We start from the raw sequence: 24981 nt of genomic DNA, 5'->3' as shown, positions 1-24981 counted from the left end.
ACCTCTGCTCTGTACCCACCCTCTTTCACCTTGACTTCATAACACCACTTTTCACAGTCTAATGAGAGTCTGGAGGCTGTGTACAGCATTCCTGGGTGGTGATATAAGTCGTGCACCTGTGCACACTTGTGTACGCTTTACCAATCCACAGCCAAATGTTTTGGGCTTCAGGACGCATGTGATATTTCAAACTGAAGAATGGGACAAGCCTGAACCCCAAGGCCAATCAAACCGCTCGATTCGTCACTAGCGAGCATGGCGTTCCAGAGAAAGTGAATCACCATGTCATTCAGATCCCAGGAAAATCTACAGCAGTTAATTGTGTTACACAAATGAAATGTAAAGCCATTTAGCAGACATGCCACGTGAGTCACTCTTTAGCGTTCCCATGCTTGTCCAAATTGATAGCACTTAACTCATTGGCAGATGAGCCAAGGCTTGTTTCTGCAAATTAATTTTCTGAATAAACTGTTTGTTAGGCTGCCTGTCAAAGACGGATGTCATGCTGAAAGTTGTCTTCGGGCTTATGATTACAGGGAGCGTGCAGGGTTGGGTTCGGGTAGGGCTCAAAGTCAAATGGAGGAGACAGTATCTTTCCAAAAGAGTCTCAGAAGTTTTGCAGCTATAAATAACCACAAGCTCCATTTTGCATCCGTGCTTCTCAAGGGCTTAGGCTTTTTGTTTAACAGCCTCTGCCGTGCATTGTTTTCATGTAGTTTCATCAGCTTTGCATGTCTTTTTTTTACGCTGTGACCTCTACTGTGATGACCCAGAGTTCGCTCCTGCTCCACATCGGCCATTAGCTGTGACCTCCATGTTCCTCTTTCAAGCAGATGCCAATATTAGCCTTCCAGGCATGCAGTAAGAGGAGATAATGGCTCTATTAAAAAAGCTGTTAGCCTCTTTCTGGCAGTTTTCTGGCAAGTTATATGCATAAAAAAACCTGTTGTTGTAGGTAAACGCACTTTACCTAATTTTTTTAAAAATAAATTACATCTAGAGTAAAGGCTGGAACACATTATGCATTTGGTTTTTTTAAATACTAGGCAACTTATATTTGCTGATTTTAAATGGTTACAGATAAAAACTAGACATCAAGCACTATGCAACTGAGGATCACACACTATAAGACATTAAAGTATTTCCAAACACAAAAATAAATTGTGACAAATGAAAACAGTGTGTTCTAAAATAAGATCAAAATAACAAACATGTTTAATGTTAACTGGTGGATTCATAGTCTGACTCTGAAGCTAAAAAAATCTGAGTCTGTGCCCATCATACACTATACAATTTTTTTTAAAATTATCAATTCATTCCACCCAAAATCTGCAGGCTGGCTCTGGCCTTCAGCAGTTATCACAGTCTCTTCCAGACTGCAAATCTGAGCATAAATCTGGGCAAAAGTTGTATAGTGTATTCCAGCCTTATCCAGCTTTTTGTGTCTGAACAATGCAAAGTTTAAATTATGTAATCTGCCATTGCAGAATACTTTCTCAGCAACGTTTTGCATCCTAAAAGACACTTTCACACTCTCAGTCACTTATTTCATTTGTCTAATGATATTATCCTACAGTGTAGACATGTATCACAGGAGAAGTTTGTCTTTTCTTTTTCTTCATTTCAACCACACCCTAAATTATGTTCCACACAAAAATACATAAATGCACACAATTAAAGAATACACATATACAAAAATGCACACAATTTAGGAAACACAATTATGTAATATTGTAAAATAAGTACAGTCAATTTTAAAAAGAAAAAAAACATTATTTGGGACAATTTTTGGTGGAAATTTCATTATAGCTGTATTTTATTTTATTTTATTTTTTTAAAAGGGAAGTTGATACATTTAGTATTTTCCACCTAAATTGTCAATAGGAAATATATACAGCAAACACAGTAAAGAAAACTGGCCTCATTGTTCATGTTTTTTTTTTTTTTTTTTTTTTTTTTTTTGACATTTAATGAATATTCTTTAATTCTGCACAGCCTTGATTTTGTTTATGTCGAATAAAATATGATTAACTAACCTCTCTAATGTCTGCTGGTAGAAGCTGAAGTGTCCCTGTTCCCTCAGACTCTGACAAGCGGAGGCGTCTCTTCTCAAAGAAGCTCTGCTTTTGATTAAAATTAATTATTGTCTAACTGAGCAATTCCTTTCCATTTAATGTCCTCAGTGGGTGTAATTAACTCGAACACATTCCTCTTAAGTTGTTTTGCATGAAGCACATTTTCCCTCAAGGGATTGGTCTTCCCCATGAGAGCAAGCAAATTCCTCTGACACTCATCCCTTTAACCTTCAAGCCGGTTAGTCTGTGGAGTCTCATGTCTTCCTGTCTGTGGTCTTCAGGCTGATGATCTGTTCCCAGTGGAATGTCTTATTAGAGAATGTGAGGTCAGGGAAGTATGGAAGCTTATTTCCACCACAGAATTTAACAAAAAGAAAGAAAGAACGGTAATTGTGACTTTTTACAGTATCTCACAATTCTGAGTTTATATCTCACAACTGAGAAAAGTAGAACTGAGAGATATAAACAAGCCAGACTTGTGAGATGTAAACTCACAATTCTAACATGATAACTTGCAGTTGCAAGATAAAATTCTGGGAAAGAAGTCAGAAATGTGAGATGTTAACCAAGAATAAAGAGAAAAAAATCAGAATTGCAAGATGTTAACTTAGAATTCCAGAGAAAAAAAAGTCAAAATTGTGAGATGTTTACTCAGAATTCCGAGGGGAAAAAAGTCAGAATTGCAAGATGTTAGCTCAGAATTCTGAGAAAAAAGACAGAATTGAGATGTTAACACAGAATTCCAAGAAGTCCAAATCACAAGATGTTAACTCAGAATTCCAAGAAAAAAGTCAGAATTGAGATGTTTTTTTTTTTTTTTTTTTTTAATTCTGAGGGGGAAAAAAGGCAAAATTGTGAGATGTTAACCCTTTAAGACCCAAGGGTAAAATCATTATCACATATTTTGTTTATTTGACTGTAAAATTCTAACAATGTGCTATTCTCAAGTGCAAGGTGTCATTTATTTCAGAAAACAAATGGCTTTCAAAAAAGTACAGTTTTTGACCATTAATGGTGTGTGGAGAGTTAGTAAACAGAATTTAAATAGACAAAAAAAAGAACAAAATTTTCAGATTTGTATTTAGAAAAAAAAGAGAAAAATAAACCAACACTTTTTACTTCAAACTTCAACTATATTACATATATGCAAGTATATGTAATATACTGGGTTGCACAGTTTTCATTCAGGAGGCTTTTTTTGTTGTTGTTTATACACGCACACATGTATACATGCATACACTCATACAGTCAAGAAAATATTTATTTGATCCCCTGCTGATTTTGTAAGTTTACCCACTTACAAAGAAATGAAGGTCTGTAATTTTTATGGTATGGTTTATTTTAATGTATAGAGACAGAATACTAACCAAAAAATCCAGAAAAAAAAAAAAAAACATTATATAAGGGTTAGAAATTGATTTGCATTTCAGTGAGTGTATTTGATCCCCAAGCATAACATGACTTTTTTTGTAGATGGTCACCAGGTTTGCACACATCTGCACACACCTGCGCTGTCCAACCCCAACAGTAAATCATTTGGATTAAAAGTATAGGCATGCTAGATGGTTTGACAGGGCCAAAGCTTTAAACACGGCATTATGGGATTGATTTTTTTGTTTTTGATGGAGAGAAGGGGGCGTATTCCACTGCGTTAAAAGCTTAATGGCACTCCCCAGACAAGCCTCAAACAAGGGTAATGTAGACAGAATTAAATGACTGTCTAATTAATTAGAAGAGCGGAGGCTGGTAAGGAACAGCAGTGGCTTCTTATTAGACCGAGTTTGCGAGTCTCTGGAGAGTGCTGCTTTGGAATATTATCTGGTGCAAGCGACATTTCCCAGCAGGCTCTGGTTGCTGACACATGCACGCACTCAACCGCCCGTTGTTAGCGTGGTTGCTGTGTTTCCGCATTGTGTTCCCTTGAAAAAACACAAGAGGAGAAGATCACAGAATAATTAAACACACCCACTTTGAAGTCTGTTTTCTCGCCTCGGGATGTAATTCTTTTTCAGGATTTGTTGTTGTTGTAGCTCTGACCCAGAACTTAATGGATGCGGCGCACGCCTGTTAAAGAGTGTAACGCCTACAGTGTGAGCATCAAACAGCAACTCAGCAAATATCTTGTACATCTAGCCTTCCCTCTTTATCTGGGATAATCTCTTATCTGATAACAAGGTCTAGTCAAACTGTGAATCATTTGGACTAGAGCTTTCCATCCAAGTCTGATTCATTGGATTCATTCAAGCTGTTTGATTCATTTGGTGAATCATTTGCCAATATAAGCAGATATAATTCAGCTTCAGTAAATTGTCCCACAACACAGCCTAGATAGTCAGTCCTTCGTATCATTCACTCTCACTCATTGCTTTATTCCTGTCAGTCATGTCACAGTGTCAGTTGTGTACTGCAGCACTGAGCTTGTTACATATTAGAGCAGAGTTTTTATGTGTGCTTCTGTCTCTCCCTTTAGTCTCTCTCTCTCTGCTCTTCCTCTTGCATGGCTGTGTCTTTGTCTTTGAAGTTTAGTGTCTGCTTTAATGAGTGTGTACTTCAGACTTTTTCAGCCCACTTTGTATTTGGTGTTTTGTGTTTGCGCTCTCTCTTTCACCATCCCTCTTTTCTTTCCTTTCCTTTCCTTTCCTTTCCTTTCCTTTTTTCTCTTTATTTTTTTTTGGCCAATTCTTGATTTTCTGTTATTATTCACTCATTCCTTACTTCTACCTCTCTTGTTCTTTCTTTCTTTCTTTCTTTCTTTCTTTCTTTCTTTCTTTTATCTTTTTCCTTAATTAAGATGCTCATTTCACTATTCCTTCCTTCCTTCCTTCCTTCCTTTTTCTTTCTTGCTTCCTTTTTTTAAATTACACCTATGCTTCCTTCCTTGATTCTTTCTTTTATTCTTTCTGTCCTTCTTCCTTCTGTCCTCCTCCTGTCCTTCCTTCCCTTTTTTCTTCTTTGCATCTTTCATTTACTTCTGTCTTTCCTTCCCCATTTTCCTTCCTTCCCTTTTTCTTTCTGTTTCTTCCATTTACTTTTATATTTCCTTCCTTCTTTTTTATTACTTTTCTCTGTATTTCTTACTTTTATTTTTTCCTTCGCTCCTTCCTTGTTTTTCTTTCATTTACTTTCATCTTTCCTTCCTTCATCCTTGATTTTTTTTTCCGTTTTCTTTCTTGCTTACTTTTTTAAATTACATATATCCTCTTGTTATTTTCTGTTATTCTTACCTTTTCTTTTTTCCTTCTTTCCTTCCTTCGATCATTCCTTCTTTCTTTCTTTCTTTCTTTCTTTCTTTCTTTGTTTCTTCTGTACTTCCTTTCTCTGTTTCCTTTCTTTCTTTTTCTTTTTTTGTTTTTTTTTTTTTTTTTTTTTTTTTTCTTTTATTTCTTTTATTCCTTCTTTCCTTCCTTACTATTTTCTATATTTCTGACTTTTTTCCTTCCTTCCTTACTTGTTTCTTTTATTCTTTTCTTCCTTCTGTCCTTCCTTTCATTTCCTTCCTTCCTTCCTTCCTTCCTTCCTTCCTTCCTTCCTTTCACTATCAGTCACTCTGTCTCTCTCTCTCTCTCCCTCACTCATTTGGGCTCCAAGCTCGTTCAGCCCCGGCAGCTTGTCTTCTATCTCCTGGGAGGTGATACTTGGTTTTGATGTATAAATCATCCTTGACTGTTCAGTCTTTAATTAATGACCCCCATCTGTCCTTGCTGGGTGAGTTTGAATTTTAAAATGCTGACACACCAAACAAGCACCTCTGCGACTGCCTGACGCAACGAGCCCCCGAGTAAAGCAAGCTATCAGCGCACAGAGAATAAGCAGTCTGACATAGACACCCTCACCTGCTCCGAGGTGCTTCCAGTCCATTTACCCAGCAGAGCAGGAGAGATAAAGCACGCGAGAGGCTGAAAACCAGTGGTCGGACAGAGCAGGGGTAATAATACTTCCGTACATCATTTGGCCAGACCAGTAAGGCTGTGTGTATGTGTGTGTGTTCATAGGCTTTTCAAGTGAGCCCTGCCAGAGTTTCTGAAGCGGTTATGGAGGCATCAAAGACAAGCGTCGCGGTGAGTCACTGGCTGCCTTTTACAATCTATGTACTGGATGTGTGCAAGATAGCGTTTCAGGGAATAGACGGGGGGTGCGGGACGTGCAGGTGGACAGGGTCAGGCTGCATCACATAATGCATGAACAGCCAACAACACAAAACAAGAGAACATAAAGGCTCTGTTCTCGCTTTTGTATGCCGATGTTGTCGATTTTGTTGTTCCCATCGTTCCTGCTTTTCAGTCCGCTCTGGCTTCTTTTTTGTTTCTTCTCATGTCATTAATATCAGCTGTTCATCTCAGCACCATGTTCATGTCTTTCTCTCCTTTCTCCCGCTGTGCGGGTCATCACATCGTACAGCTGCTCATGTAGCATGGTGGGGTGGCTCTCTTTGAGTTGTCGCTACGATTTCCCTCTTTATCGCTCAAACTTGTGTTTTAGTGAAGCATGTGCTATTTACACAGTTCTCCGCCTCTCACCATTGTGATTCAACACCAATGAAATTCAACTCCCTCATAAATCTTTTGCACGTAGTGTTAAACTCCATTAGTCTATGATATGGGACATCTTCCCTCATCTTCCCTTTTTCATGAGCTAAACAAATGCAAGCGGTCTCAAAGTGACCCAAACTCACCAGTTCTGACCGCAAACCTCTTATTAAACTTTAATTGCTACAAACCTGTTTCTACAGAGTGTACACTAGAGCTCATGAATTAGGACACCCTCCCCCCAGTGTGAAAGTCTCAGCCCAGCGCACACAGTTTCTCGTTAGTGACGATTAGTGGTTGTGATGTGGAACTAATTTGCTGTTAGTTGCTTGTTTTGAATCTAATCCGTCTTTGTGGGATCTCTGTGGACTCTGTATCATTTATCCATGCGCACCTACACTAACATTATCATCCGCACAGTGTTTTTCCTTAATTCGTGAAAAAGACAGATCAGAAGCATTGGGGAAAAGAATCTGCTGCCCTTAATCCCTTAAAAGCAGATGTATTATGAGATACAGTTTTCCGTTCTAAATGTAGAAGCCTGCTTTTATGCAATGCATTTTGGAAGTGGATGTGAATATATATTAAAGGGATAGTTCATCCAAAAATTTAATTTATGTCATTTATTCATATTCACGTTGTTCCAAACCTGTTCACTGTTGTTTTTAATCATTTTAATGGCATAAAATTCATATATTCTAATTGAGTTGTACACTACCAGTCAAAAGTTTGTGGTTGGTAGGATTATACTCACCAAGGATGCAGTAATATGATTAAAAAATATATATTACAATTGAAAAATGTTTTCTATTTCAGTATATTTTTAAATGTAATTGTGATGCCGTTACTCCAATTTTCAGTGTCACATGATCCTTCAGAAATCAAAATGTTGATTTGGTGCCCCAAAAATTCTATATTGTTACTTTTGATCAGTTTAATGCCTCCTTGCTGAGTATGTTTTTTTGTTGTTGTTGTTTTTTATGGTATATCTCATATCTTGATGGAAAAGCTTGTCTGTTTCAGACAGAAAGAGTGATTCATTTCATTCTGTCTAAATGCCATGTATCTGCCATTCCAACAGCAAACCTTGGAGAATAACTTAACCAATCTGGTGAAGAGGAACAGTGAGCTGGAGAACCAGATGGCCAAACTCATCCAGATTTGTCAACAGGTGGAGGTGAGTCCAGGCAAATTTATCATTATATCCTTCATCCTTCAAATCACCATCCTCATCATACTCCCTCATATATTCTTTTCCATAAATTATTTAGTTTGCATTTTATTTTTAGTGACAAATGGTTTGTTGCCCTTTTGAGCTACAAATGCTTGTTAGAGGTTCAAGGCTGCTACAAGGTACAAAATGATACTTTTACATGAAAAGTGGAAAAATGTATGTGAATCCCTGAGGTAATATCTTAGCTAAAGCTTATGTCGAATCTAATTAATGAAGCAAGATTGGAAGTGCTGATCAGGGTAAAATAAAAATTGAGATTCCTATTCACTAGACGTATTGCCTGATGTGAAACATACCTTGAATAAAAAGAGATGTCTGAATGAGAATTGTTGACTTAAAGCAGAAATATCTCTACACATTAGTCATCAGTCCACAGTGAGAGAAATTGTCTATAAATGGGGAAAGTTCAGCAGTGAATGCTCAGTGATGTCATTAATGTGGATTAGTATTGTCACATTTGTAATCATTCGAGAGTGTCTGAAATTTTCTAAAATTCAGTATGGTTTGTTCTAATTATTAAATTGCATGCTTTTTCCCTATAATTCTGTGAAAGATTACATGGTTTGCACAATAATGACTTGAAAACACATCATTTGTTATTTAAGTAAGATGTTTTTCACAGCTTTCACAAACTTTTTCCCTACAAGATTTACACATATTACATATATCAATCAGTATCTATCTATCTATATATATACAGTATATACATGTAATCTTTTTTGGAACCTGATTATGTAATCCAGATTACATGTGATTGGTAACTAGCACTGTGTGTGTGTGTGTGTATATCTATATATATATATACATATATACATATATGATATGTAATATATATTGGTATAGTTCACTATGTATATATATATATATATATATATATATATATATATATATATATATATATATATATATATATATATATATGGTTTTTGTTTTACAAAGAATGAAGACCTTGTTTGATACAGTTATAAAATAACATATAATAAATAATTACATTTTAGAAATATACACTTTGTTTTTAGTATTATTTATTATTACACACGCAAAATTTAACAGCACGACTGTTTTCAGTATTAATAATAATAAAATGATTATATTATATTACTATATTATTAAAAATAATAATGTTTCTTGAGCAGCAAATCAGCATATTAGAATCATTTCTGAAAGATGTGATACTAAAGACTGGAGTAATGATGCTGAAAATTTAGCTTTGCCATCACAGGAATTAATTGCATTTGAAAATATATTAAAATTGGAAAACAGTTATTTTAAATTGTAATAATACATTACAATATTACTGAATTTACTATATTACTGGGCAAAAAAATACAGCCTTGGTGGGCATTTTAATTATTGTTACCACCATGATGTTACTTGTTCATATATTTGCAGCCGCAGCTTGGATGTGACATATTTATGCACACATGGTAAACAGTCCTTTTGAAAGTCAGTTAGTAGCCTTTTATCTTTAAATCAGAGCTTATTAAAGGCACGACAAACAAGGCACCAGGGATATATTTAGGCCTTTGCATGATGTCACCTTGAACATCGGCTGAGCGAGTTGTTGTTACTCCAAATATGACTCAAGATGAGCATCAGGCACAAGGGAAATTCAAATGCGAGCGTCCTTTTTAATGACTCTGTCAGGATGGTTGTCCTTGCTGTTTGAGAAAAGAAAGCAGGTGACAAGGCATTGTTACTTCATTAGCTGAATCAGTCTTGTTGAACCCCGAGGGGGCTGCATGCGTAGCACGTCTCTAACCTCAGCTGAACCGCACATAAAAAACTTCTGCATACCACCGGCTGCTTTGAGTACTTGAAGAATGTAGCTCACACCTCAGCTGAGAGAGTTAGTGTGGTTGAGGCCATTCATTTTAAAGCATTTAAAAACAGCTTTCCTCAGTAAATCCCCAGCTACGTATATTATATTGAGTTGAACACCCTCAATGTGATTTAAAATGGTTAAACCTATCTGAAATAAATAAAGTATTAACTGCATTTCATGGCGTTTTCTTCTTAATGATCAGAAGCACATCTTCTTTATGACCAGGCCCTCTGTGTCATGTTTATTTGAAAGCCACAGTTAATTATTGAGGACCAAATGAATGAGGTGTGATAATGATAAGTAAGCCAGATTTCAGGGACACTGCAAATTAAATGTCTTGGAGGTTAAATGCTGAAGGTTTGACCCAAAATCCCTCAGCTGTGAACTTTGGTCCTCCACTGTGCGTATAAAGCTGGCAAGGACAGGAAATGTGCATCAGTTTTGATCCTCAAGCAGCCAGTTAAATTATAGTATTTTGATTTTCAAACTTGTAATCATGATAAAGTGCATTTATGTGCTGCAGGGTCAGTAGAAGTTCAGATCTGTCATCCCTGTAAAACGGGTGATTTAAATAACTTTACAGCTCAACTTGTAAACATTTTGTAATAGAATGGATTAAGTAAATGAGACAAAAATACACCTTTCACATTTCTGATTAAGAGATTAGAGCTAAAAATTAGGAGTTTAAGCAAACATTAACTGTTATTCCAGACCTTCTAACTTCTATGACTTTCTGTCTTCAGTGTAATGGCACATTTTATTTTATTTTATTCTGTTTAATTCCATGCTTTTATTGTGATTATTTTTATTCCTTTTTTGCCTTGCTTGCATTGTTAAATGGAAAAAAATATTCTCTATGGTACTGTACTTAACATTATGCCTCAGATGTTGTTACTAGAACATGAATGTTCTGTAACTTTACCAGTTTAGCCAATCAGAAGACTTTGAGGTGATTTCTGCCTGTCAGTCATTTTTCAGGACAGCCCATAAATAGGAGTTAGGCTGGATTAGGCTGGTTTTTAATGTAGATCGATCAAGTTAAGCAGCATATTCAGCTTCATAAACGGTTGTCAGTTGTAAGTGTGTGACACAAACACATGGAGAACACTGAGATGGTAAAACTTGTGTAAAACTTAAATTCATATTTATTATTTCATTCTTTCATATTTAGTATATTTGGGTATTAAATATTGTGTTGTAATTGAGCAAGTGCATTTTATTGTATTTATTACTTTCTTTTTTGATGGTTATGTCTGTTTATGTTTTTTGTACGTCTCAAAGCAGATTCACACGCTCTGTTGTGAAACATCTGCAGTATCATTCTAGCATTCAACAATGAATGAATGCAATGTATTGCAGATGCAAACTCTTAACAAATGACATCTTTCAGATGAAAACACACATCAAATAGACCCTTCAGCATTCGTGCAGCATCAGAGGAACATCTGCAGAGATGTTTACAGGGGTCTTTGTAAGCATTACGTGAAAAATAGTGTCCATGGCAAGGTTTTCGATGGATTCCATTACAGTGAACAGTGAAGGAAATGTCCTGAGAGAACCAATGTATAAATAACTCACAAGTGATGCTGTCAGGGGACCGAAGGTGTCTGGGGAACTTTGCACTTTCAGTTGGGAATTTCCATTTTTACCTTTGGTGATTTGAAGCCTGGAGGACATCACTGCCTTCTTTGACATTCCAGGTTCTCTCTCTGGGCTGCTGTGGGTTATTAGCCCTGCGGTGAAAAGGGCCGCTTTGTTGTGTTACTGTTCCACCGAGTGGACATCTGTGCAGTGTGGTGAGGGCCGCCACGCTGTGATGCATATGCCTCTCCCTCATACATTTTTAACAGGGCCACTTGGACTCTTCGGCAATGAGGCAGGCCCCATAGGAGCGTCTTGTACATCCGTGTACTTAGAGCACTCAGACCTGCCCCATCTGTCAGCATACGGGTGAGATACACAGTAATCAGAGCTGCCACAAAAACAGACCTCTGCTCAGTGGCATCTGTTCAGCAGCACTTAGATTGTTTATGTACCCAAAGTGAACCGCTGGAGCTCATTAACAACCTTTATATAGAATTCTGTTTATTTGCATTTATTTTGGATTAGTTGTTTTTAGTGCGTTGTGGTTTGGTGAGATAAAGGTCAGGAACTGATGAGTCTGGTCAATAATGAGTCTTGTCGCAGTCATTACATGCAGCGCACACTAGCATCTGGGCTTAATCCGAAAAATAAATGGCTGAAGTATGTGCAAACATTTTGGAGTTTTTTTTTTTTATTAAATGTACGTTTTTTTTTTTCTTACTTAAAATTTATATATTATGTGTATATAAATACACACTCATGCAGTGTATATTTTGTAAATATTTAAATACTATGTATTTAAATGTATATATTTATATAATTTATATTATATATAAATTTATTTAATATACTAATATAATGTATTTTTCTTAAATTTATACATGCATGTGTGTGTATTTATATATACATAATAAATATACACAGTACACACACACATATTATGTAAACAAAAACTTAAACTAATATAATGTATTTTTCTTAAATTTTGACAGCACTAATATATATATATATATATATATATATATATATATATATATATATATATATATATATATATATATATATATATATATATATATATATATATATATATATATATATATATACATATGAACAGATGATGTTGAATGTTCATTATTCATAGATGAGATTTTTGTTTTTTTTGTTTTTTGAAATTTTATTTTTTTTTTTTTCTTCTTTATCTTACATCTATTTATCCCTCAGTGTATTGTATTACAATCCATTTTATCATCTTTATATTTCTTTATCCATATTTGGATATATAACTTTTTGAACTATCATAATCCTTCAATGTTTTTTTTTTTTTTTAGATACTTTTTTATTTTTCGTTTTTTTTTTTTAATTGCAAGTCTAGTTTATTATGTGGCCTACATCACACAGCGTCGCAAAGGCACTAAGTTACATTGGTATATTTTATTTTGTGGCCTATATGGAAACTGCATCTACATTGCATTATTTTTATGCATTGTAAATGTAGTTTTGAATACCCTAACTTGCTCCTTTGAGACTATTTTACAACCTTAGATTTTGCCTCTTAACAACTACTTAACATTTCAGTTACCAGCTTTTACCACGATATAAAGTTTTTATATGAAATCTGTTTTAAACTCTTTTAAAGATTCAGCGTTAGTGTTTGTAAGGGAATGCAGACTAAATCACCTGTTCATTTTTTTCTATTTCAGTACAGAATCCCAATCCACAATGACGCAGGATTGTTGTAGATCTTTTCTGAGTGTCCAATAAACATTAATCCAATCCAAGACAGTCTAAATGCGTAGACAAAACGTCTGTGCACAGCACAACACTTTAAAGGTGTCAGCATGAATCTGCCAAAATGCCAGGCGAGTCAGCCTTCAGGGGCTTTGCTGACTTATGGCAGGCCGGTAGGGTGCAGGTTGGGCGCGGTAGTGTGGTGTGGTATCTCGTTAATTTCATACTCAGAAGAGTCCTTTATAGTCCCAAGAAAAGCTACGGGAATGTATTTAATCCCTGGTGGAAGGATGATGTGTTAAGAGGTCTGATAAGTAACAGATCATATTGGCAGCCATTTCAACCTGTAGCCCAAGATCTTGGTTACCCACTGAAGCTAAGCAGGGTTGAGCCTGGTCAGTACCTGGATGGGAGACCTCCTGGGAAACTATGTTGCTGCTGGAAGAGGTGTTAGTGAGGCCAGCAAGAGGTGCTCACCCTGTGGTCTGTGTGGGTCCTAGCGTATAGTGACGTGGACACTATACTGTCAACAAGCTCTGTGGTCATTAAAAATCCCGTCTTTCAAAAAGAGTAGAGGGGTGACCGCGGGATCCTGGCCAAATTTGCCCATTGGCCTCTGACCATCATTGCCTCCTAACCATCCCCGTATCTACAGATGGGCTTCATCACTCTGTTTCCTGTCCAGCAGTAAGCTCGGGTGTGGTGGGCGTTCTGGCGCACTATGGCTGCCGTCGCATCATCCAGGTGGATGCTGCACACTGCTGGTTGATGAGGAGATTCCCCCTCACAATGTTAAGCGCTTTGAGTGCCTAGAAAAGCACTATATAAATGTAATGAATTATTATAATTATTTTTTTTTTTTTTATTTTTTTTTTTTTTTATTGTTGTTGTCGTCAGTATGTGTAGTCGTTCTCTGAGCTAGTGCGCTGTGCCAGGGTGGTGTGTGGTGGTAGTTTGCTTTGCTTCAGACTTACCATATGTGTCTGCTGGCTCATTTTTATTCTACTCTCTAGGGTAGTGGTAGGATTTTTTGCATTTTTTCTTAACATAATGATGCCTACACCATAAAATGGTTGTAGTTTTAACTGTAAATAACTGAAAATGCTACTTCTCATTCTATATGGAATGAAAAACTGAAATAGATCTAATTTCATGTTATTTTACAGTAAATTACTATTAAATATATTTCATAACTTTTTGGAAGTGAAACAGTCATCTCATTTACAGTGTTTTCAGGTTTATTTATTTATTTGTTTGTTTGTTTTTTACTGTAAATTTAAATTCAATCTCTAAAACTTAAAATGTTGCTGCCATATTTTTCCAGTAAGGTTTTGGCAACCACAGCTACCAAATTTTTTGTCATACATTTCACAGATTAGTTTTTACAGTGTCAGTATGACTTTGCATTGAAAGCAATCATAGACCATTCTAAAGACATCTGCATTCACTGTTTATTTTATAGACATTCCCAAAAAAGGTTTAATCCTTAGGGTTTGTCTGGTATTGATCGGGTTTCTTCTGTGTGAGTGTATAACGATTGACCAAAAAAAGTTGCTTAGCCGAAATTCAATAAAATGTTGGGTTTGTGCTGTCCTTGGCTTCTGTGCTTTTTTAATGAGACTGAACCTGTTTTGTTTTTGGTTTAGTTTTATTTTTCTGTTTATTTAAATGCATGTGTGTGTGTGTGTGAGTGTGTGCGTGCTTGATTAACAGCTTAAGTGGATCTGTCTTGAATAATAAGCTTTCTGCAAAGATCGGATAGTACAGTGCTAAAGCAGGATCCTAAGAGAGCAGTACGGGAATCTTTGATGGGATATCACAACTTTGTCTAATTACAAGGATGATCTGAGGAAGGAATTGAAGTAGAGTCTAAAATATCTCTTCTTTCTGTAATGATTTGGTCCACATCACTCCAGACAGGACGTGATGTTGATATTCTCATGGCTTTTGCATGAACTGAAGCAGAGAGGCTGGACTAACTTAGTTATCCCAGCAGACTGATTAAATGCCATTGTATTTTTTTTATGAAACTCTTTGCTCTTATCTGCAGGTGAACACAGCCATGCATGAAGCCAAGCTGGTAGAGGAGTGTGATGAATTGGTGGAGATAATTCGCCAGAGGAAACAGGTCATTGCTGTCAAGATCAAAGAGTCCAAGGTACAGTTTCTCTCTATTAAATCAGACTCGTATCAAGCACTTGAGACACATTTAGGAAAGTTTTCGATGTGCTTTTCAGTTTATAAACTCTTTAAAGTTCCGAGTATAATATCAAGGTGGAAGTTAAAACTTTTTAGCTTCTTTCATTTTTACCTAAAAAATGGAAATTTCATTTACTCACCCTCATGTCGTCCAAGAAAATGTGTGTGAGTGACGTGTTTTGTCCATACAATGAATATGTTGAAACAATTGTCCTAACGTCTTATTTTGTGTTCTACAGAAGAACAAAGTCTGTACAGGTTTAGAACAACATAATAATGACTTTCATTTTTGGTGAACTGTTCCTTTAAGACGCACATATGGAAGAGAAACAGGTTTTTTCAGAGCTCAGTCCTTCACTCACTTAGAGAAAGCTTTTTGAATTTGATTCTTGACAGTATGTCACATAGCGCACAAATACGGAGCTGGCATTTCTAACACATCTTTCAGATCATGTCACTACCCCTGTTATAGCAAGAGAGAGACTGTCAGGGTCTGTTGGACCCTACGCTGTGCGGAGAGATTGGTGATGTGTCGCCTGATGACAAGATGGAGAAAAGGCTGGGAAAATCACAGCATATTTTCCATTTGTGAATTAAAAACTCCTCTATTTAATCTGTCCTGTGTGAACGCTGAGGTTAAGCTGGTGCATATGAGTTATAATGTGGCTGTGAGGATGTTTAGGGCTTTGGAGATCCTATCAGATAGTCCACAGGCCAAAGTGTGGTGGCCATCGGGTGAGGGTGCAGTGAAGCGTAGAGATATTGCTTGAACAAGATTGTTGAATGTATGACAGGAAGCTTGGCTGGTTGATGCGGACTTGGCCATGTGGCTTCACTTAACAAGCTTCCCTTGTGTAACAGTAACAAGGCCTTGATAATCTTCAGCAGCACAAACAAGGCACAGTGAACAGCACTCTTCTCCTCTGGGATAGGATATAAAGACTAGACAGTCACTTTCAGTGCAAAATAAAAATAAATGGAAATGTTGAAATGTCCTTTTGCATTATAAAGACAAGGGGGCTTTTTAGTTTTGTGTTGCACTTGTAATTTAAAGCAAAACTAAACAACTAGTGAAGTGTGTAATAGTGATTTTATTGTGAATAAGGGATGTTTTAGCTTAAATTCAAAGCTCTTAAGAGACGTACTGTACTGGCAATAATAATAAAATAAACCAATATTTCATATATAATTACTTTTAATAATTTTATTCATTTTTATTATACTAACGTTCAAAAGTACACTCTCAGAAAAAAGGTACAAAAGCTGTCACTGGGGCAGTAAGGCAAACCTTACTACCTAAACAGTCCATATTTGTACCTTAAAGATGCATATAAGCACCTAAAGTGTACATATTAGTACCTAAAAGGTACAAAAGTGTACCTTTTGTAAAGGTACCACCCCAGTGACTGTTGATTTTACACAGAACGATCATATATTGTTCCATGTTTTATATTTTGACACTCTTCAAACATTGCCAGAACTGAAGAGTCAGATTTTCTGCTCCAGTTCATCTGTGTGCTGTGTGTATGTAGCGTTTTGTGTTTGAGAGTGAGTGTGCAGCGCACAGGCACTTTAACTTTGACAGCCTGAACTCACACTCTTATTAAGTGGGGATTTGAGCTGCGAGACAGGCCTGTGATTCTCTGTTTTTGGGTAATGTGATGTGAGAGATCCGGACAAATGCAGTAATGTCCATCAGAAGTGTCTACGTAAGACCTTCGGTGATGTACTCTCACACGGCAGCCCACAGTCGACATGCACAGCCTGCAACATGAGATTATGTCTGGCCTTTTGCAAACATCAGTAATGCAGCTCCAGCACAAAGTGCCTGTATCTCTAGCATTAAGGAGGCTTTTGGAATCATAAACCCAGGCGCAAAGTGTCTGCAAGATTTGATCTGAGGCTTTGGCTGTTCAGGCTGGTTTGTTACTGGGTTGTTTTTGAATGATTTTCTTTTCTTTTCTTTTCTTTTTTCTGATGCAGTCTAAATTCTTTAATGCCGTCCTGAAATTCTGAAACTTTTTGGCAGTGCACAATCTGATCAAAGCAAATCATTTGAAGCTGTCTTTAAGAAATGGGGTCAGATTGGGATTTGATGTAATGCAATCCACTTCAGCACCGAGCAACATTTTTCTCTTCTTGTTTCTTGATTTATCTGAATGCTTCCAATCATTCCTTCCAGGCAGACGTTCCATTCCTCTATTGAATTACACTGTGGCATAGGCTAGATCCTGCTTAACCGACTTACTGGCTTATTGAGGAAGCATAGCTAATGTCTGTCATTCCCTCGCGAAAGAAAAATAATGTGTATGCACATGAAACATGGGGTTATTTGAAGGAAAGCTCAATTCGTATTAAATCTGTGGTCAGGTATGAGCAAAATCTTATTTCATGCTATGAGTGTTTTATATTATGGTAACGGTATATATAAGATTGCTGGAAATTCTTTTATTTTTTATGTTAATTCAGACCAGTATGTTTTATATTTAAGCATGGAATGAAGTAATGCCTATTTTTGTGTAATCTATAGAATTATAACATACTTTGCAAATCAAATGCATATCATCTCATTTGAATAATTCCTTTTTGTAATGAATCCCGATGGACACAAACCAAATATACAGTGCCACTAAAAAGTTTGGCCTCAGTTTTTTTAAAGAAATTAATACTTTTATTTAGCAAGAAAGTATTACTTCAATATTAATTTATATTTAATAATAATAGAATGTTAAAAGAAAAAATATTTCAAATTAATGCTGTTCTTTTAAACTTTCTATTCATCAAAGAATCCTAAAAAAAAATGTATCAGGTTTATGTATAAGAGCACAACTGTATTCAACATTGAGAATAATAAGAAATGTTTCTTGAGCAGCAAACAATTTCAAATAAATGAATAATTGGTAAACAAAAGAGACTTATTTCAAAAATCATTAAAAAAATCTTACTTTAGTAGAAAAGTATAAGATTTGGTCAACAGAGTTAAACTAGTCAATTCTAACTGGATAAGTCATATTTTGGGATCTTGTAAAGTAGCTGAAACAAGCTCACCTGTGACCACACATCACATCAAATTCTATATGAATGCAGAAAATAGATTTTTATGCAAGAAGGAAATCTGAAAAGCTATCCAGCCAGACACAAGAAATGAGAAATATGAAACAATTAGCTATTCCAGCTTTAAATTAGATTCTTTGCACAGCCGTCTGGATTAGGCCATACTCTTTTCTTGTTAAAGTCTCTGAGACTTTGTGTAATTGATTTGGCTTTTTTTTACAGACATTTAATACAGAATGAAATATGCATTTGTTTTTCCATCCAGGCAAAGTCTTTAACAGTTCATGCTAATTCAGCATTTATATGATTCCTTAAAAGTCTTTTTTAACTTAACTGAAAATCAGTTCCGTCACTTTGTTGTTTCTTAGCTGTAATTAAACAAAAAGCAAACAAAGCAAAGGGCTCTTTGGCTGTGATGATGAGCCAAGAGGCGATAATGAGTTTTTGATAAAATGCTCCATTAGGGTCCATTATTTTTCATAACATCTCGAGGAACGTAAACATTTATCATATTGATAGCTTGGAAAGTTGTAATAACAGCTCCATGCATTATCTCTCATAAGAATGTGGATATATTGTAAGAAGCATGTGTGTGGGTTTAGGTGATGAAGTTGAGGAAGCTGGCCCAGCAGATTGCGAACTGCAGACAGTGTCTGGAGCGCTCGAGTGCCCTCATCACACAGGCTGAGCACAGCCTGAAGGAGAACGACCACGCCCGCTTCCTCCAGACGGCCAGGAATGTGGCAGAGAGGTGAGACCACACACACACACACACCGTCACTGCCTCTGCCAGCGTGAATTCAACTTTCAGCTACTCTGCACATTTCCTGGTGCCGCCTCCTCCTTTCAGTTCTGCTGCTTGTGGCTTATATTCAAAATAAAACAAAATATGCCTTCAAGACTCAATATTTAACTGTATTTGTGCAGCTTTGGGTGTGGAGAGAGACTTTGTGTTGTCATGCGTTTTTGACGAGCAATTAATGTAAACACAGGCGGTTTGTTTTGTGGAAATGTAAACAGGTACAAAAACAGGAGGGATCTGTGTTGCGTTATCATATCTGTGCAAATGCAGTCTAATAGACCGAATGCTGGCTAAATAATATTGTGCAATAATATTAATCATTCAAAAATTGATGAGAAACTCACTGATCCTAATGTCTATTTTTTGTTCTTTATTGCTGACAGTTTACTTGAAAACTCAAAAACAATAATACTTAATGAAATAAAAATTTAGTAATTATATGTATGAATATCTTTTAATAAAACTATTCACTGTTAATGTTAACTTAATTTTTTTTGTTGTTGTTCCTTATAACTGACTATTTACTTAAAATCATGTACCTAAAAACAATGTTTCCTGAATTAAACAAAATTTAATAATTATATATATAAATATATATAATAATAGATTTTTTAGGCAAAAGAGAAAACTGCTCAATGATCTTAATGATTTTTAATTCCTCATTACTGTCTACTAAAAACTTGTGCCTTAAAACAGTGTTTTATGGATTAACTAACAATTGAATAATTGTTATATGTAATATAATATGTATAAATATTTAAAAAAAAATTATAGAAAAGAGAAAACTGCTCACTGTTCTTAATGTTTTTTCCTACTTACTGATCGTTTAATTAAAAACTTGTACCTAGAAACAGTGTTTCCTTAAAATAAAAATTATTTATAGTAATATATATGTAACAGATATATATATATATATATATGTATATTTATATATATATATATTTTATAATTATATATATATTATAGATTTTAATAAATATAATATTGAATAATATAGCAATAGTTAAAGGATACATGCCATTATTTTACAATATCATTATTTTTATACAGAATCAGAATTGTTCTCAAGAACCATAAAATTTCAGTGGTTTTGGTAGAAACTGGTTAGAATTCTGGTCTCATGGCATCCTTACTGACTGTCTTCTGTATTATTTGAATTTCATGTGCCACACACATTTCTCTGGGTTTGAGCGCTGCCAGATGCTGTTTATAATTTCTGTCACTGTGGGTGAAATCACATACAGCCTTATAGCCTGTAAATAGACTGTTGTAAATAGAAACATTTATAAATTAATTGCCAGTGCCTCTCTTTCCTCCCAGAGTTGCCATGGCCACCGCCTCCTCCCAGGTCCTCATCCCAGACGTCAATCTAAACCAGGCTTTTGACAATTTTGCCCTTGATTTCTCCAGAGAAAAGAAAATTCTGGAAGGACTGGATTATTTGACAGGTAAAACCAGTGAGAAAACTGAAACCATCTTTTACAGGTGCCTACTGTGTATGTAGTGCAAAGTTAATGAATACATGCTGTATCTGGCAAATTGTTTTAATTGTGTTTTCTGTGCTTTTAGTGTTAAGTTAAAGAATACATGACATGGTGTATCTGACAAATGGCCAGAATTACATCAGCCATCCTTTTTCCAAACCTGAATCCACAGCCTCTCATGACACCATAACAGTGCACTGGACCTCTGAAGATGAATTCAGCGTCACCTCCTATGAGCTTCAGTACACCATCTACACTGGCCAGACCAACTTCATCAGTGAGTCTAAATACACAACTTACACAGCTTGCTATCTCACTCTTTTCCATGAAACCTTCATATAGATCTTATACTTGAATGCTTCTCAGCTGGTTTTGCTTCTGTTCACAAACTTTACATTAGACATTAAGTTGTGACCCTACACAGTACCAAAATGTTTGCCATAGAAATGTAAACAAAGAATTATTATAGTATTATTATTATTATAATAAAAGGTTTATTATAGTATTATTATTATTATACATACATTATTTATAAGGATTGCACAAGCTTTTATATTAAATAAAAATCATATTGGGCTTTATATGGGTATGACTTTTTTCAGTTTATTTTAATTTAATTAATTGTATTTTTATTTTCATTTATTTATCTTTTACTTAATTTTTACTTTTATTAGTTTAAATTAGTAATATAAATAGGATATTGCTGCACTCTTTTTTAAATCTCTTATGTGCATAAAAACATTAATACTGTGAAATATTATTTAAAAATATATAATATTGTGAAATATTATTGCAGTTTACATGTTTTCTATTTTAATATACTATGTAATGTATTTTTCAAAGCCACATTTTTAGCAACCCTTACTATTATCAATGTTGAAAACAGATTTTTTTTTTTTACATTGTCTTTTTGTGAAAAATAACTGTTTTTTTACACTGTCTTTACTGTATTTTTGTCAAAATAAAGTATAATTTCTTTTTTTAAAAGTATTAACTTTAAAGAAACTTTTGAAAAGTATCAATTTAATGCGTTCTTGCCACATAAAAGTATTAATTTAAAGAATAATTTTACTGACCACAAACTTTTGAACAGTGGTGTATATCATTTTATTATTTTAATTTTTTTCCAAATGATTCATAGGGTTTTTGAAAACCTACCTGTCTCCCTATTCATTTTGTTTTGTTGGTGCACCTGCAAATAAAAGCCCTAAGTCTAGCTTTTATGGAGCTGTGGAGTGAAAGCGTCTTAAGGCTTAATTGCTTAAAGGCCAGTAAATAACTTGTTTGTGCTTGGACAGTACAGATACAGCATTTTCCTCTCACTCACTCTCTCACTCACAGACCTGCTCCTCAGTTTTCATTCAGCCAGCTTCGGTAACAAACACGGTATATTTATTTCAACCGCTGATAGTTTAGAAGCCCCGAAACATCTTCAGAGCTACTGGAGGCTCCTTAGAGGATACAAACAAACAGACACAGAAATGGAGAGCAATGCTTTCTTCCCAGACCTTTTTATAGCATTGCTCTGTGAATGCGGATGCCTAAATGCTCCAATTCTTAGATGCGTATGCTTCGCTCCCATGAGATGAAATGTGTCTTTGCTGGTGCATTTTCTCAGCCGTTGGCCAAGTCAGGGAAAGTGGCTCCAAAAAATACTCTGGCCCCCGGTCAGGATCTATCAGCTGTAGATGGATTTTCTTCTATGAAGAAGTTCAATTACATTTAGTTTCAAGGCATTTTTAATGGAATAATATTTGTATTTTTTTTTCTTGCGTTTTATCATTTATCATATTTGCTGGCCAGTGAAATTGATGGCTTGTTTTATGTTCCCTTCAGCAAAAGTGTATTACATTTTGCAAGCCTCTCATAGCAAAAGCATACTTTTCAAGGGCTCAGAATAACATGCAGGATCTTTTTCATGATGGTCATTTATTGTGATCCGTCAGTTTGTATGCCAATAGCATGCCTTTGACATATAAAATAAGAGTCATGTGCTATGTAAAAATCTATACATTCCCCCTGCAGTGCACTCAAGTCCAATATGTGTAATAGCACAGCTCCCATGACTGGAATACCCACCTTTTGTAATCAATTAAACATGCCCAGAATTCATATGCACCAGCCAAAACTCAAGCTTAGAGAATAAATTAGCTGTGAAATGGGCTTTAAAGCAGAAAAGCATTTGCCTTGGCTGGAAAGAGTCGTTCGAGGATTGTTTTTGTTGAGAGGGTATGGTTTGTCTGCGGACTTTATCGCCAGCTCTGTGAAAGTGAGGGCACTGGCCTGGCATCAGCCCTGATTAGATCTGACACGAGCTAATGCTCTTTGCTCCTGCTCTCATTGTGACATTGATTGATAGTGATACAAGCCGCCGGACTGGCATGCTAACCTGCAGCAAACAGTATGCAAATGCCGCTGTCCTTGCAGTGGAAACGGGACACATCACCTAATCTGACGTGCGCACCTCTTGCTCAGGGACGTGTGTTGTGACTCATGGGCAGTTTATGGAAAAAGGGAGAGTCGTGGATGTTACAGGGGCCAGCAAACACATGGTCAAACACAACTGTAAAGCTGACAGTTGTGCAAACATGAGTGAGGTCAGACCAGTCTAACAAAAGACCCTATTGTGATCATCTGACTCTGTGTGTCTGTTTTCCAACATAACTCTTGTTCATTTGATAATGTGTGTCCCTGCAAAACACTAGCTCAATGTGCTGTGTAACCTTGAAAACACCAACAAATTTTAAATAATCTTAAATATAGACAAACAGAGAATGGGAACATTGGGAATGTCTGTTAGTCAGCTATTGTATGTAATATCAGTAAGTCAGAAATTGAAGGAATATTTTCTTTTCTCTGTGGAACACAAAAGAAGACGTTTTTGTTAGTCAGCTATTGTATGTAATATCAGTAAGTCAGAAATTGAAGGAATATTTTCTTTTTTTCTGCAGTTAGCTCAGACACGTATAAAAAAGGCCTCTAAATAATCTGTTCTAATGACAAATGTTCATTTAAAAATATATATATTTTTATATATAATTCTGTCTAAATGATGGATTGATTGCTTATACTACTAACTTCTTTTTATTTTCAAGAAATAAATAGTTTTATATGGCAAGGTTGCATTAGATTTATCAAAGGTAAAAACATTAATAAAGACATTTCTAAAAGATTTTTAAAAAATGAATAAATAAATGCTGCTATTTTCAAATTTCCATTCATCAAAGAATTCTAAAAAAGATATATATAATAATAGTAAATGTTTCTTGAGTAAATCAGCATATTAGAATGATGATCATGTGATGCTGAAGACTGGAGTAATGATGCTGATTTCAGCTTTAAACTTTAAAAAAGCTAAAGGTTAATTTCATTTGAAATAATATTTCATAATATTACTGTTTTAGTTGATTAAATACGTCAACTTGGTGAGCATAAGATATTCCTTTAAAAACATTTTTAAAATCTTACAGACCCTAAACTTTTGAGCAATAGTGTATATACAGTACAGCATCGCCTTTTATTCCATATTGCTTAAATACCATGCTTAATGTTGAAAGCAGCTTTCTGGTTGATGTACTCTCTCACAGACATCTGCGACATGCTTACTAGGTCAATATTCCTGTCCTGCTTCCATGATTTATCCTCAGCCTTGATAGTGGATGCTTCTCATCCTGTATCTGACGTGAATCTCAAAGCACCATCATTGAGCAGATAATCACAAGACTGGTCAGCCAGGCATTGATTAAGTGTCATATTATTTTTGCATGTTGGCATTGTTCGTCTTAAGACGGTGCATCGTGATGTTAGGTTTCTGTTCCTTTTAAGTGGTTTCTGCCAAAGCCAAGGTCTTTGTACCTTAAGATATTCATAAGCTGGGCTTTGGAGAGCTGCCCAAGAATGTGAATGTGAAATGAAGACACAGTCCACAGTGGCCACCGATCAGAAGTGAGATGTTATTCTTGCGGTGAATGTGACCGTATGTTTTTGCATCTCTAAGAAAATATGTTCATGTGGGATCATAACACATACACATACTGTCCATTCTCTTAACATACCAGGATTAATTATTCTTATGACAGTACATGTCCTGTTGACATTGATGACATCTAAACACATGCACAGTCATTGAAACATACACACACACACAATAGAAGCATCAAAGGCTAGTTTGGAACTGCCAACAGTATTGGGAGCAGCCCTGTTCCAGTTTTGTGTTTTAGCTCCCTTTCATCTGCCAACACACACTCACGTATGCACCGTCTAGGATCCCTATTCACCCTGCCTTCTTTTTAGCCAGTGACACATACCTTCATCTGCGCCTCTTTGAAGTCTCTCTCCCTCTGAATGTCAAGCAACAGTAGAGAATTTACAATGTAAGCAGCATATTGTAGTCTGCTATGCTAATTCCATTCATCAAACAACAACATCAAACGCCTTTTTTGATATGGACGTGGATCAAATGACTTT

General features: G+C 35.7%; 1 protein-coding gene across 1 annotated transcript in view; it reads left to right on the top strand.

The window, feature by feature from the left end:
• The window catches only part of mid2 (midline 2), an 87736-nt gene that overhangs the window by 46917 nt on the left and 15838 nt on the right, over positions 1 to 24981 (top strand). The window contains 5 exon segments of the mRNA XM_042770329.1: positions 7683 to 7778; positions 15026 to 15133; positions 18831 to 18979; positions 20351 to 20526; positions 20687 to 20791. Of these exon segments, the coding sequence (XP_042626263.1) occupies positions 7683 to 7778; positions 15026 to 15133; positions 18831 to 18979; positions 20351 to 20526; positions 20687 to 20791 (634 nt within the window).

This window comes from Cyprinus carpio, chromosome A14 (assembly GCF_018340385.1).
Source record: "Cyprinus carpio isolate SPL01 chromosome A14, ASM1834038v1, whole genome shotgun sequence".
Classification (NCBI taxonomy): Eukaryota; Metazoa; Chordata; class Actinopteri; order Cypriniformes; family Cyprinidae; genus Cyprinus; species Cyprinus carpio.
The sequence above is the reverse complement of the archived record's forward strand: the minus strand, read 5'-3'. Positions and strand labels throughout refer to the sequence as shown.